The sequence below is a fragment of the Lissotriton helveticus genome, chromosome 1_1 (genome assembly GCF_964261635.1).
Source record: "Lissotriton helveticus chromosome 1_1, aLisHel1.1, whole genome shotgun sequence".
NCBI classification, from domain to species: domain Eukaryota; kingdom Metazoa; phylum Chordata; class Amphibia; order Caudata; family Salamandridae; genus Lissotriton; species Lissotriton helveticus.
This window is the reverse complement of record NC_136057.1, coordinates 1849025041-1849040040: the sequence shown is the minus strand read 5'-3', so window position 1 is coordinate 1849040040 and position 15000 is coordinate 1849025041. Positions and strand designations below refer to the sequence as shown.

General features: G+C 38.9%; 1 protein-coding gene across 5 annotated transcripts in view; it reads right to left on the bottom strand.

The window, feature by feature from the left end:
* Positions 1-1410: 1410 nt before the first annotated feature.
* PBX1 (PBX homeobox 1) overlaps positions 1411-15000 on the bottom strand; it is a 437616-nt gene continuing 424026 nt past the window's right edge. For all 5 annotated transcript variants that reach the window (XM_078641368.1, XM_078641347.1, XM_078641363.1 and 2 more), the window contains 2 exons: positions 3794-7893; positions 1411-3599 (listed from right to left, as the gene is read on the bottom strand). Coding sequence is in view for 3 of the 5 variants with exons in the window: in XM_078641347.1 (XP_078497473.1) it covers positions 7801-7893 (93 nt within the window). In the remaining 2 variants the exon portion in view is untranslated. The remainder of the gene's footprint in view (positions 3600-3793; positions 7894-15000) is intronic.

Below are 15000 nucleotides of genomic sequence, written 5' to 3'. Positions count from 1 at the left end.
AAATAGAGTGGCAGCAAACTCTATGATCCAGGCGACACATACCTTCAGGTACTGTTAGTTGTGTAGACTTTACTGCTCCACCGTTTCTGAAGCTGAGCCCCTTCAACTTGAGTGAAGTGCGACACCTTTAGCAGCGCAATACGTGCTCTCTTCTGCTTAAGAAATGTATGAACTCTATTGTGTTTGACCAACATGTGCATCCCACAGATATTCCAGGATAACACATTATAAGACCAGGGTGTCATAAGATTAGGGCGAAGTACCCTACCCATTGTTCCCATAGCCTCAGTGGATTGGTCAGGGGGAAGAAGGCAGTGTTGAGAGGGGGCCCATTGAGGAGCTAGTGAAGTGTGGATGTGGTCAACAATGTCCGAGAATTAGATAAACGAAAAACAACAATTCTGTGGGAAGCTAGGCCAAGGCCTGTTATTCAAACAACTTATCCAGTTCATCTTGTGGGGGAGGAAAGGAGTGAGGTGAGGTAAGAGGCATCTAGGTGTTTCCCATGGCCAGGTTCCTGGCAGAACAAACTGAGTGTAAGGGAACTGCCCCCACCCAGATCAGAGGGGACATCGGGGCCCAGGGCTGGCGTGGCTAGAATATTAGAGAAGAGGCCCAACAGGGGCTTTATTCATGGAGTGACTGATCAATCTATACGATATTGTACACTGTTTGGGTACGTGGCAAGTCCATATCTGGCAAGGAGAAGCCCAGGAGCCCCCGTCCCACACACGACTGATGAGGAGTATGTATGGTCACCCTGGGTGTCACAAAGGAATGCCGTCACCTCCAGTGCAGTCCAGCGGCTGTCTTGGACTTGTTCGGGTGAGGGTGTAATCAAGGCCGATGTGTATCCAGGTATTTTAGGGTTATGGATAGACTACATCATTCTATGTGATGGAGTTACACTTCTTTATTTGCTTTGTACTCTTTACTTCCCTGTTTTTACCTCTTGATAGTGGGTTCCACTTCACTGGCTTCCATGTGCCCCGTGCATAATCTGCTCTTGGCAGGCACTTGCCTGTTGAGCATACTTGCGGGACCAAGTCAGATAAGTATGATATATAGATACACATTGTAAGGGTCTACTGGAGATATCATTTCATGATGTGTATGTATTTCATGAGGGCAGCAAATATTTAGGTAACTGAACATTTATTGCACCTATATCTGTTGATTGTTAAAAATGCAACATATGCACAACAGGCGTTACTTTCAAAAGTAATCTGCAGGTCTATATCTTTCATGGAGAAAACAAGGTAAGGCAGAAAACCAGCAGACCACTTTCTTCACCATACATCACTGCATCTTTCTCAGCTCAATCTAATGCTCGAATCACTCAGAGGTAATTGCAAATTAGTACATTTCTATTGGTGTGAGGGCACTCTGCAGGCAAGAAAACAAAGTTAAAACAGGAAAAACAATTTATTTCTGGGTTCTCATAAAAGTTATTAAACGTACATGTTATGATGTACCTATTTATGTTTAACTATTCCAACTTTTTTTCATTTTTCATATTTTTAGCTTACAAAATGATTACTGTCACTTTATTAACATCGTGAAATAGGAAGAAAGAAATTAAAAGTGCACAACTACACTTCTCTAGCATTCTTGAACTAAATTCACAAATGCAAGAAAAAAAACTGATGTAGGTAGTTCGGAGTTAGAACCTATGTAGAAATGATGAGTTGCGGTCACATAGAATAGAATGTATTAAACCATCATTCTATTGGCGTGCTAAGAGGGTTTTTATTTTTATATAAACACTATTAAATTCAGACCGTTTTTGGTTTTTCTCTGAATATACAAGAACATTCATTATCAAATGTTCATCTCAATACTACAAATGACGAGACACAAGTCGCAAGAAACAATGAAAAATGTTAATAAAGCTGAACGAGTCCACTTTTGTTGTTTTTTTTCCGGTTGCTTGCTCATATTTTTAATCAGGATATTTGGTTTTTGGTATCGAGTCAGGTTTTGGGCAGAGACAACACATGTGCGTGTTGTCAAAAATAAACAAGATGAAAACTAGCTAAAACAAATCTCAAGTAAGAAAACCTGGAAGTGGCAACCCAAAAAAAAAAGTTATGGTTAGTCCTGCAGAAGCTAATGTCCAATCAAGGAGAGACAGAGTACAAATGGACGGAGGGCATCATTCTACAAACATATAAGTCAGGGGTAGCACTGGTGGCGATAGCGTAGATCGATTTTGTACAAGTGTTTTTAAAATGTCTTGCAACCCCTCCTGTCTCACTGGTGTAAGTGATGGACAAAGAGTCTCAATGTACAGCACCTCAGAAGCAGAAGATGTTTTTATATATGCACAGCAGAACAGTTGGAAATCATAACATAAACAAATTATTTGCCAGAGCTGAAATCTGTAGGGCTCTGTGTAATAAGGTTTTCACGTGCAGTGAAAAGTCACTGTGTCCATTTTGTGACCTATTTTCCATTGCACAAGAATTATTCAGGTTCTCCGCCCAACGCGAGACATTTACAACATCTTCTAGGCATCACTTCTTCCCTTGGTTGTAGATTATTTGAAGGTTCAGGACAGATGAATGAGGTTCACATGAAAGCAGCCCGGGTCAATCACTTGCATGCAATCCTCTTGAATATGGAAGAACTTATGCTCTGTGATGGCACGTGACATTATAAGAGAGAAACCAAACATTCCTAATTCTTAACCCTTTACTCTGCTGACGGTGATGGAATAACTACAATGTCCAAGAATCCCATTGACTGCTTGGTAGCTTTACTGATGAACAGTGGTGCATCGATGATTGTTCTCATAGGTGAACTAGGATCACAACACGACATCCCTGCAAGCCAGGTAGTGAATATAGTTTTAATGGTCGAAGGTAGCAGCCTGGTCCCCTGACGTGTGTTGATGTACACCCATACACTTTAAGAGCTGAAGGCTAGCTTGCACGAAACAAGGCAATGGTTTTTCAGATGTGTACCTGCAATGTAATCTTGCCATCGAATTTGTTCAATTGTTTTCCTCAACTCAAGTATCCAACTTGAAAATGTCAGTCTGGCGTCTCTTTTTCATTAGCATTTTTGTCATACAATTATTCATTTATCCTAATTCGTAAATAGTCACATACTTTCCAATCATATCATAAGAAAAGAATACTACACTCGGATGTGGGCCCTTTGCAAAACACAGTTAATCACAACATAAAAAGATGTTGACTTGTACAGTAACCACAAATTGGAAGCCAGTGTTTCAAAGTGTGTGAATTGGCTCAAATATAAGAAAATATGACATGATCCCTTTGTTATCTTAGCCTCGCACATAGAGAACTCAGGACTCAAAATTCTACTAATTTTACCACTTAAGTTCTAAAACTTACTGTACTGCTCCTTCATATCATTGCGGATCTTTTATTTATTATTTACACTCATAATCTTTTTCAAGGCCTTTGGTCTGCTTTGCACCTTTGTTTACAATTAGTACAGCTAAAACCTTTTGTCAAATAAATAATTTGTTATATTTTGTTGGATGTAAATGCCTACGGGACAATTCATGTATTTCTCATCAGTAGCAAATAGCAATATGCCCATGAGAATCTCAGATTTACACTAGCTTTCTTAAGGGAAGAGGTGTGGCGCCGTGGCCAGGGCGACTGACGCTGGAATCTGGGGACCACGGTTCGATCCCCGGCTCCGGCGGCAGGTCAGCCCAGCACCATGTGACTCTGGGCAATAGCTTGCTTAATCTTCCCGACGGCCCCCCAGCGCCTAGAGACCCTTACGGGTGATTGTGCGCTTTACAAATGTGGACTTTAAGACATACACTCTAGAAAATCTATAAAGGCTGAAGGCATCTACGAAGTACTAAAGTGGAAATTAAATTATCCAAGAATTGCTCAAGGACTCTCTTGATTTGCTTCATTGCAAGCCTTTGTAAATACATTAGAAGGTAGGTTGTACACACCTGTGATACACTTTACATCTCAAAATGTGTTCCAAACTAAATCCTTACGAGTATGATTCAATCATGTTACGTGGATGACATTCACATGTATACTTTTGAGTCAAATGAAACAAATTCAAAAAGTTGAGTTCTTAAAGAATTAATTTCACAATAAAGCATCTTCTACAAATAAAATATTAAGGTATTTAACTACACTGCACTCTCAAACTTCATCAGCTGATTCACAGACAAAGACAAAACAGATATGCCATGTCCTATGAAATACATTAGAAAGTCCTGTTTATAACCCAGGTCACAGCCAGAAGATGCCTTCATTGTTCGTTTAAAATTGTCAGCCTGCTATTTTCGTTATGTTCTACACTCTAAAGAAAGCTTGGTCGTAAGTATTATTTTTGAATTCATGTTATCCTTTAAATCTGACTGAAAAATATATGTTTTGTTTATAAAGAGAGTAATACTACTATGAAAGTAACTAATCATATATTATGTGCATCAAATTATTTTCCAGGATAACCCAATTATTGTTTAGAAAGCAAGCAAGAACACAGAATGTATCTTTATGTATAGAAAAAAGTGCATTTCTTTAAATACATTCTATTCCAATTTTGTTTTAAAAGGAAAAAAGCTAACTTAAAACGTTCACATGAATCAGATTTGAACAAATTGACCCTTAAGTTAAAGCAAATATAATATAGATCCAAGTATAATTATTTAAAATTATGCAAAAACATAATTATTGTATTTGGACGACTCAATAAAAAAAACAAATTCATTTGTTTACTTACAGAATTGTTGTCATGTTCTAAAGGGAATTAATTTTCAGAACGGGTGGTTTTTAAAGTCAGTTCAGGTAATTTTTATGGTGCAAGTCTCAGACACTTTCTACTAGTTTCTGTAGTGTTGTGAGGTACTTGAGCATTGTTTCTCACCCTAACACGTTTTTTATATGATGAAAATTTATTAATAGCCTGTGAACTCTGAATGATGCTCTAAAATACCATTTGTTGCAAACGCAATCAATATAAAAAAATGATATTTGCCTTTGTGTATTAGCTCTCTGAATTCCAAGTACTACGTTTTATATGTAATCTTTCATAGAAAATAAGTGAAACTTATTTGTTTCTAGCAGCAGTGGTTTATGGTTATTGAGGTGGTTGATGTGTCACTTCACTAACCTCAAAGGATCACAGAGGATAACTTCCAAATTGGTGTGGCATCATACACAGGCTATCATCTGTAAGACAAATCTGTTCTAAACTGTGCACTCTTAAACCAACACGTATTTATACTGCACAATTTCTAAGCTTAATGAGAGTTAAGAAGGGAGTTATTAGTGTTCATTCAATCTACTAATCTGGACCAATCCGATTGCTAAATCAGTAGCAATGACATTTAGTCACCATCATGGATTATCCTCTCCCTAACCCCCCCAAAAAATAGTACAAGTTTGATCACACTCGATTGCCTACAGCAAAGACTATGAACTTCTTTTGGTTCAAAAAGTGTCTTGCAGATTAAGTATTTCTTATCAACTGACTAACAATATGTGTCAGTACAATGTGCGAATATTAATCTACTGTTGTTAAATGTTTACTTCTTGAAGTACATTCATGGCAGATTGTTTGCACTACAAAATACAGACTTCCAGTTGTAGCTGTTTTTTTTCATGCAACATTGCTGCTCCTACTTGTGTATGCACTCAAGATCGCATTTCTTGCTTGCAATAAAAAAAAAATTTTTTGCAGTTGATGTACCAAAGTTAAGCAAGTTATCAAATACAACACTCTGTTTAAATGAAAAACAGAAATGTCAGCATAACTGTTAACCTGCACATACAAAAATGCTTATAGGTTGCACAGACAAATTAGCGGCATTTAGATGTTAACTGAATTGGGAGACAATACATTTAGATATTCTAGAGTCAAACTATTTGTAGTGTCTTGCTACAATACCTCCAATACTACAGAGGAGGTTGGATTGATAGCATGAGTATGCTTTTAATTGGACTTCTGTACAGATTCCCCAATGGCATGTTTGTGAAATGCCCTTTTCTCAAGCCTTTTCCTAAGTGCATGACAGACAAACCAACTACATTATTAATTTAATATTGAATGAAAGAGATGTAATTAAGTCATTAAAACTGTGAACCACTGTCGTTTACTAACATTCAAAGGTGACTATGCAAATGCAGTCAATCCAATATTTAGCCAAGTACACTACCAATCTATGTCCCACCACCTCTTAGTATGGTGTGTATAAATACATATGCTTAATTTTGTAACGCAAGTTGCAAGATTATGGAAATGAGACATCGCTACTCAAATATGAGACATATGTCTGTTGTAAAGAATTGCACATAACTGTTAGAATGCCAACACTAGATTTAACTCTTTTTACCATCCAATATGGCTTCTACATTGAAAACAGAATATATGATGGTCTTGAGTATAGGTGAAGAGCGCTGCTGAAATTGTTCTTGTTGTTTTTAAGACAACTATTCCATAGAGAAACCCCTGTGCCTTACCAAACTAGGTTTAAATCAAAACACCTGCATAAATAGCTACTAGTTTAACACTGCTTGCAGGGGCACTATACCTACGGCAACATAATTGTGTAATACAAGTTTTGTTTTGGCATTTTTTCATTCACCTAATTTTCTCGATGATGCCACTACAAGGAAGATATCTTGAGTATGTCACACACAATTTAATACTATTTAAAAAAATATCCTGTCACAAAATGTATGTCTATTATATCCAGCAAAATAAGCTGTATTCTGATGCAGTCTTGTTTTGTCAATTTGACATCTCTGAACCCACCTTATGCAGTTTAGGTTCTTACATACATACCACTGAGCAACACTACTAATCACAAAAGGTGTCGACACTTGTACACACCCTACAATCTGTAGTGATTTGTACCTTAAGAAGAACAAGTGATGACACCTGCATTTTCAATGTAATTGTCTTGAAAAGGAATTCCCAAAAAGATAAATGTCATGACCATATTGTTCTATGTTGACAGACTAGTGTTGCTCCAAAAATGAATAAAATCAATCTAACCTGAAATCTTCCCATTTTCTGGGTATGTACAGTAGTACCGCTGACATAACCAAGACGTCTAATTTTCAGCAAGGAAACACATAGAAACACGGTACATCATTAGTCTGCATGGGTCAACACAACACAAGACGCCCACACAGAAATCCCTATCCCCATGGCTTACAGCAATGGGCTGCATGGTTAATCCACAGATTACTGTCGTGGGCACTGGTGAGCTAGATAGTACAAGGACTCTGAAGTTAATGTCGAACCATCATCAAAACTGAACCACTGGAGATTAGAACATAGTGGACGTATAGGTGCTGGTTGTCTTGAACCAAAGGAAATCATTTTTAGAAATATGTTGCGGACCTAAATGATACAAAATAAAATAGGAAGATCCTACATTAATGTGTGCCACAAGAGGTAGTGTGAAATTAAAAAAATCTAAATGGATGGGTTGCCGACTTCGTTTAGAGTGAATTAAACAACAAAAAGTTAAAACTCGCTCTTCAAAGGTTTATGAAAAAAATGCACCATTTGTTTTGCAAATTTCTTGTTTCTTTTTAATTTCCAAGGCTGTTGAAAATATCCATAGATGATTGGAAGGTGGGACTTTCTGCCCACAAAATGAGTAAAAAGAAAAGATGTTAAATGAATTGTCCAGATCAGCTGTAAGCACCTCAATCAAGAGGAAAGTTCTTGACGCTGTTGTTAGTTTAGCTGAAGTGATTTCACCTCTCCAAGTCAGACTTGCTGTGAGTGTTAATGAAAACTCCCTGGTTAATGTAACGGGGTGTGTTGATCAAGAGATCAGTTGGAGGTATCAGAATGAACACTTCCGGGGCCTTCTGTAGGGGATGTCACTGATGAGGGTGTGGTTGCATCCTGCCAGCCTCCATTAGCCTAGAAAAAAACAATATATATATAAGTCAGTAAAAGCACACATTCACACAATGGAAATCAATTTATAAAGGTCACGCAGCTATACTTTAGTATTAAAACAAACCTGAAAACCTACACTGTTGACATTACGTACAAAATTGCAAGAATCAATTCTTCCGCAGCAATGCCAGCCATACAAGGTGTGCCGAGATCCTTAATATTAATCAACTGTATATGCCAGCCTTTGCATAGGTTTTTGTGCAAGAATAGTAATCTTGAAAACTTTTGCAAAATTCTACATTCGTTTTCCTTAAGAATCAATGATGGTTGGTAGTTTTAAACAAACACACAGAGGAACAGACAAACACTTGGACACACCCTCCACCTAACCAACCCACAACCTACTATTTATTTTTGAATATTGGAAATATAACGTTTATTAAGGTATTTTCTTACACGTTTAGGTAGTTTATTACAAAACCTGTAAATATATTTATCTTTAAATAGTAATGCATTCTGAATATCTATTGTCAATTGTTGCCTTTCCTAGATATAAATGTTGAAGCTTGAACAAAAACTTTCAATGTATTTAAAAGTTCCAGAAAATGTGCAGCTCTTTAACAAACTATTCAAACGAGCCTACTGTTTAAACTAGAAGACTAACTTTTGTAAACATCCTAAAAAGAAGTTGGAATATGTAAACAGTCACACTGTGGTAAAGAATTTCTTATGTTTATTGAGAAATCGGGTTTTCACGAATTTAAACACAGTAAAACTCATAGCTCAAAACTCTCAACTCTCCTTTTTAATTCTGTAAGAAAGTACCAGAGGGCAGTATTAAAATAAGAAGCTGTATGTCGAAGTACAAGCTCCACATTTATACACTTGGACTTCACCACTAAAAGAACTTCTAAAAAGCTGCTAGTCCACCAAATAGTCTGGTATTATTTCGCAACATATTTTGCACATCATTATAAAGAGTGGTAAAATAATATATACTGGCAGTTGCACATAGCATCTAGTATAGTTAATGTTTGAATAAACAAACACATTTATAACCAAATCTAACTGTTGGGGAAAATCAAAACAGACTCTCTTCCCAACTTTAACGTTTTACATGCAATCCAAAAAGACATCTCTTGCAATATTAATGACAGACCCAATGTTTTATTTCCAAAATATTTTGGAACGGTGAAATAGCGATTTCATGTATTTACAACCATTAAAATAATTTTGTAACCAATTACAATTAATACAAATATCCTAAAATAATTTTAGAATTGCCAAATTAAGACCATTTTGTCAAGCTTAAAACTAATTCCAGGATTTTAAATAAAGTTCGCAAATTCTCAAGAGCCTTTCACAGAATAATCCCAACTTAGTTTTATTCCAAAAACACTATAAATTATTATTTTAACTTTGGAGAAAACTCCTCAGGAACTTCAGATTTACTTAGCGATCGATTTCTTACAAAACATTACCTCTTGACTGCAATCACTCACTTGGAAAGTCAATGCCACTTCAAATAAAACTCCTCTTCAGAGAAGTCAGACATGTTTGATGTCTTGAATAGCAGGTGATTACTGATTTGATACTCATCAGCAACTTGTTCCACAGTATAGCAATGGTGTTTCTAACAATGGTCAATGAATCTTTGATCCATGCCAGATATGCAGGACATCCAAAGAAGATAAATTAACAAACAATGAGGCTAAATAATAATAATGTACTCACAGTCAGTGGTTATTCTGAACATCTAGCATGGATTCAGATTTCTTTGGCTTATGTAGGCCGCCTCTGCCATTAAAGTTGTCACGAAATAGCTCTTTCTCCAGTTCAGAGAACTTACAATGACATTTCTACTGATAAGCACAAATCATTAACCCCTTCCACGCTCATGACGAGCTGGGCTCGTCATGAGGTAGCCTCCTCGCACGCTCATGACGAGCCCAGCTCGTCATGAAACATGGGAATGATCAAATCCCAGCACAGGAGGGGAAAATGCATAGCATCGATCTGGTTAAACTGCATCCCTTTCACAAGTGCAAAGCATGCTTGTGAGATGCGTTCTCTTTCTGTGTCTTATAAGGACACATCAACCTCTGAAATTGACCTATTACTACTGATCATCCCATCTAAGTTGGACCTAAAATGAGCATCTACATACTCTTGAACTTTTTTGTGTGCTGTTTTTCAAGACCGCCAATGAAAAGTTCCCGGTGGGTTTAGTTCCAAAGAGGTCATTACATTTTCTCGTTAAATGCCAGTTTTTTTTATACGAAAACAACAAATGACAATCAATGTATTTGGGGGAAACTCTTGAAGAGGATTTCCAACATAACTTAAATGCCAGATTTAATCATGCCCCGAGTGCTTACTTTGAGCTGGTGGTTGAGATGTGGCACTCATCACTCATTTTGGGGGACCAGCATTTATTTTTCCTCTCCAGACTTTAACTTAATGCCAGAGAACAAAAAAACACAAAAGAAGGAAAGGGGGAAGAGAACACAGTGATCGAAAAAGAGAAAGCGGGGATGAAAAGGAATATGAATGAAATAGATAAATGGGCAGGAAGTGTCTGGTGATGAAGGAAAGAGGCATGAAGTAGAATCAAAACTATGCTGCTTTGGTATTCAGCAATCACGATATTTGATAGTGTCAGCCATGGGATTCTGAGTAAACTTTGGGACCCAACACTTATTCGTTTACAAATTAACCACTGCATGCACCCTGCCATAAGTGGTGACAAAAACATACATTTCACAAAGAAATAGATAAGAAAACACTAATGGATGCACTGTCATTATTATACCGAAGACAGGCCCTCCTACACTCTCTGCCCATCAGAAGCAGCAGCAATTACATCAGATTATGAGATTGGACACGCTGGTCTGTGCAAAGAGTAACACGCGAGCCCATTCTGCATGCCAGAGACTGGCATATTCAAGTACACTTAGGACATTAATAGCAATTTACGTGCCATCACTGAAGCAGTCACAAAAGGGCTGCTGGCAGCCGCTCATTCCAAAGCCTGTTATTTGGGCAAGTCACAATCTATAATCACAACAGAAAACTTTCAGAGCCCTTATCTTTCCGTGACGCGCCCAATCTATTTCAGAGCCATAATTGCTATGTCACAAGAGAGTTTTGCTGCTCAAATGCACTGAAAATGCCACTTACAGTTTCGAGGGTCATTATAAGCCAGAGCCGGGGTGGGGAGGAGCAGGTGGAGGGGGGGGATGAGGGATAAAAGGAGTAAAAAAAAAATTGTACATCAGGGCTTGCAAATGGCTTCTTGGTAGAAATGTCTTTTGAAGTTGCCTCCAGAGAAAAATATATAGCAAACAGCAGCCCCAGATGAAATGTTATGTGGTAGTACAACACCTAATAGGATACATTGATTGCTTATAGGACCGCATTATATTACACCAATATACAAAGTGGTTGAATTAATGCTATGTTATTGATGTATTTTACGAAGAGGTATTCTTGGAACAGATATAGTTGGGAACATTATGCATCAGGGTCTCATGTACAAAGAATCAACTTTGAAATACTGGCCGCAAATTGCACACCAACTTTTAACAAATCTTTATTGATTTTGATAACTGACCTATGTACTAACAGGTCGGTTCACAACATACAAAATCGCAGTGGATCACAATTCGACCTACCTCATCAATATTTATGAAGAGAAGAGGATTGCAAATTGCAACACACTGTCATTGGCCACAATCACAGTCAGTAGGCCACCATGTCTGTGATTGCTTTTAAATAAAGCTATCTTTTCTTTTTTAATGTGGAACATTTTCCGTAAAGGAAATTGGGATGCGTTCAAAAAAATGAAAAGTTACATAAACCTTTTCCAGGATTAGGCAGTGGTTTCTTTGAGTTGGTGGTAAAATATTGATGTATCGCGACCGGAGTCCGGTCGCAAAAAATTAATACATACATTAGGAATAGGTATTTGGAAAGGATACACTAAATATGTCTCTGCCAAATACAGAATCCTTATTGTTTCCTACACTCAGTTAACGATTTGAAAACCTTTTCCAAATCGTTGATGAGTTTAGGACATTACATAAAGTGTTGTAGTGGTCACAAACTCTCAGATTTACTGAATTTAGGGGGTTGCAAAAGTTTTAAAAAACGTTGTACATTCCTTATTGTATTACGTGCTACTATACAACGTTGCTTATTAGATTGTGTGTCAGGGGACTGATGTGGTTATTGCTGCCAAGTGGCCCTGGTGACGCTTGACATCTCCAGCCAATCTTGATCTTGTATTCAGGAACTTTTCAGATTTCTAGTTTTATAAAGTGTGCAATTACCAAGAGATGTGTCCTGGTGCTGAAGGAACTTGGCAATACAACCCGTGAACAGCCTCCAGAGTGAAAATCCAGGTCTCATGGGCTTTCCAAAAGTGTGAGTGATTTACAGTTGATTGAATATGAATTGAAAGAGAATGAGAAGCCCTCCATTTTTGATATGCAAAAGATCATCCTCCTTGTTGTGTTTACCTTATCTTGAAAACAGTTAGCAACAAGCATTGGAACAGCCAACAGGTCTCACCTATTTGCAGCCATTGGCTTTGCAAATGTCTTTTACTCATGTTATGCTGTACAGCATGGCTAGAAGTGAAGCTAGAAAACAAAACGCTATAACACCATAGTACATTTTCCCCAATTTTACCATTAGCCGTGCTGCACAGACACGGCTGTACAGCATGGCTAAAAGACATTGACAATGCCAATAGCAGTCACACACATGCAAGACCTATTGGGCTTTGCCAATGCTAGTTTAATTTGCATCTGCTATGAATAATGATGAGAAAAAGTCGATATGCTTCCTTCCGGTGCTACCAATTAATCACTTTAAAGGCAGAGGTAGGGAAAAGCAGTTAAAATCATCCACAGAAATGTTAAAATTATAACGTATATCTGTACATATAGAAAATATCATGATTTCGCTTTAGAGCATTGTTATTTTATCTCATTATATTTGCTTATTTCACATATCAAAAGAGCTTCCCAAGCCGAAATGTTGGAGTGTGAAGGAAATAATATGTTTGAGTTGCTGAGGCGTGCCTACTAAATTGCTGATTACCTGCAACAGCGTGCCTTTGGTTCTCCGTCATTAGCAAGTCCCTTGGAAAGACATGTGGAAGGGGGCAGAGAAAGTCGCAAAGGCACCGAAGAGTATGGAGTAGCATTTTGAGAAGGGGCGTAAGCATGGAGATGATTTGACGTTATGGCCAAAAAAGATGCTGACTTTAACACTACAAAACCAAATTCAAGTCCCGGCATCAGATCAACATCCTGTGATTCTGGGCAAATCACTTCATCTTCCTGTGCCTTAAAATCTAACTTATCCTTGCAGTATTTATTTTTATACAGCACAAACTCAACCTGGAAGTATTGGAGCACTTTACACGAACAACAGTTACTTTACACAAGGTCTTATTATTTTTTTTTAGGTACAGGGATTTGCCAACAGTCATAAACTGTCGACACACAAACCTGATTCCCCAGATCTAAAGTTGGCAGCTCTGACCGTAACACCACATCCTCTCCCCTATCCCTCTAACATGTGTAGTGTAACTGGTGCTCATGTAAACCACTCTACTCTAATACCTGCAAGTCACTATAGTGCTAGATAAAACTAAAATTTTAAAAAAGGATGCTAAGGCATCTCCAAGGCTTGTTATTCCCTTTGAAATTTCATACCACATCTAATGTCCTTCTTGCACACATGTTTATCTTAATATCTTGTAACAGTTCTAATGCCAGTGCAGAAGAAGCAAAATGCCCAGCAAGTGACTGGCCAACCCAGGTGTGCGAGGGGCAGAATGCAGAAGCTCCGCCTGCTGCGAGCGCAGCAGGCACACACAAATAAGTAAAATGGCATGTCAACAGTGGCGTAACGAACCGTGAGGGGGCCCCCCTGCAGGGTACATGAAGGGGCCCCCTCCGGACTCAATCAAGAGCTCCCCAGCAGAAGTGCGGTGCTGACTGGGCCCTCTGGAGGGTGAGGGCCCCCCCCCCCGCACCGCGGTGGCTGCAGGGGCCTGTGTTACGCCCCTGCATGTCAATGCCATTTTACTTAAATGTCACAGTGTGAGGGCAGGGGCCATGGTTGAATCTTGCAATTCAGGATTAAAGCTGCCCCTGCAATGTGCATGTCGGGTTGGCTGGTTCTATTGCTATGGCCAGCCGACTTGCGTAGTGTGCACCTAGCAAACCCCTGGCTGTGAAACAGCTGAGGGATTGCTGGCACAGGCCCCCAGCCTCAAAACGAGCACTGGGTTAGCCTGGACCTGCTCTCCGCATGAAAGCAGCTCCAGGATTGGTTGTATTGGTGTCCACTAAGCAGGAAGAATATAATTCCCTTTCCTGCTCGCGAAAGCCAATCCGGGAGAGAGGTGCGCACCAGAGAAGCAGTATATGGTAAATTTTGTGTCATAGCGTCCCACCATATTTTTATAGTTGTAGCCATCACTGTAGACAGGCAGCCTTCAGACTGGCCCTGGGCTACCAAAAGCCAGCGCTTCTGCTCGGAGTGCGAGATAACTTGGGACAGGCTTCAGAGGTTGGGGCTGGGCTGTGCAAGCACCGGCCGCCATGTATTGTATCCAGGTGGGTATCTGACCTTCATTTTCTGATAAGTCACACTCAGTTGCGTGGACATGTAGCACTCACTGGCAGTACTTTTGGAGGCTGAAGATAAGCTCTACATTTTTGTGGGATTTTGGGGGCTTTTGGCGAGACCTTTGGTTATGGGATAATATAACAAAAGTCATGAGGTGACTACAGCAAACAGCAGTGTAATTTTGTGTGTGAGCTGCAAGAGTTGACAAGGGGGAGCAGGGAAGTGGGACGGAGCAAGCAACGACGACGACAACAACAGAGGTACAAACAACGACAACAACAGAGGTACAAACAACGACTACAGAGGAATTGACCCCCAAAAAGTACCTCTATCCAAGCAAGAGCAGCGGAAGAATACCAATAAAGCAATACTTGGTCAAGCAAGGGAATGAGCATGACCTTAAAGCCAGCCCACGGTAAGTATTGAGCGGGCTCTAAGCCCTTATATGTTTTTGTTTTTTAAACAATAGATCGTCGCAAG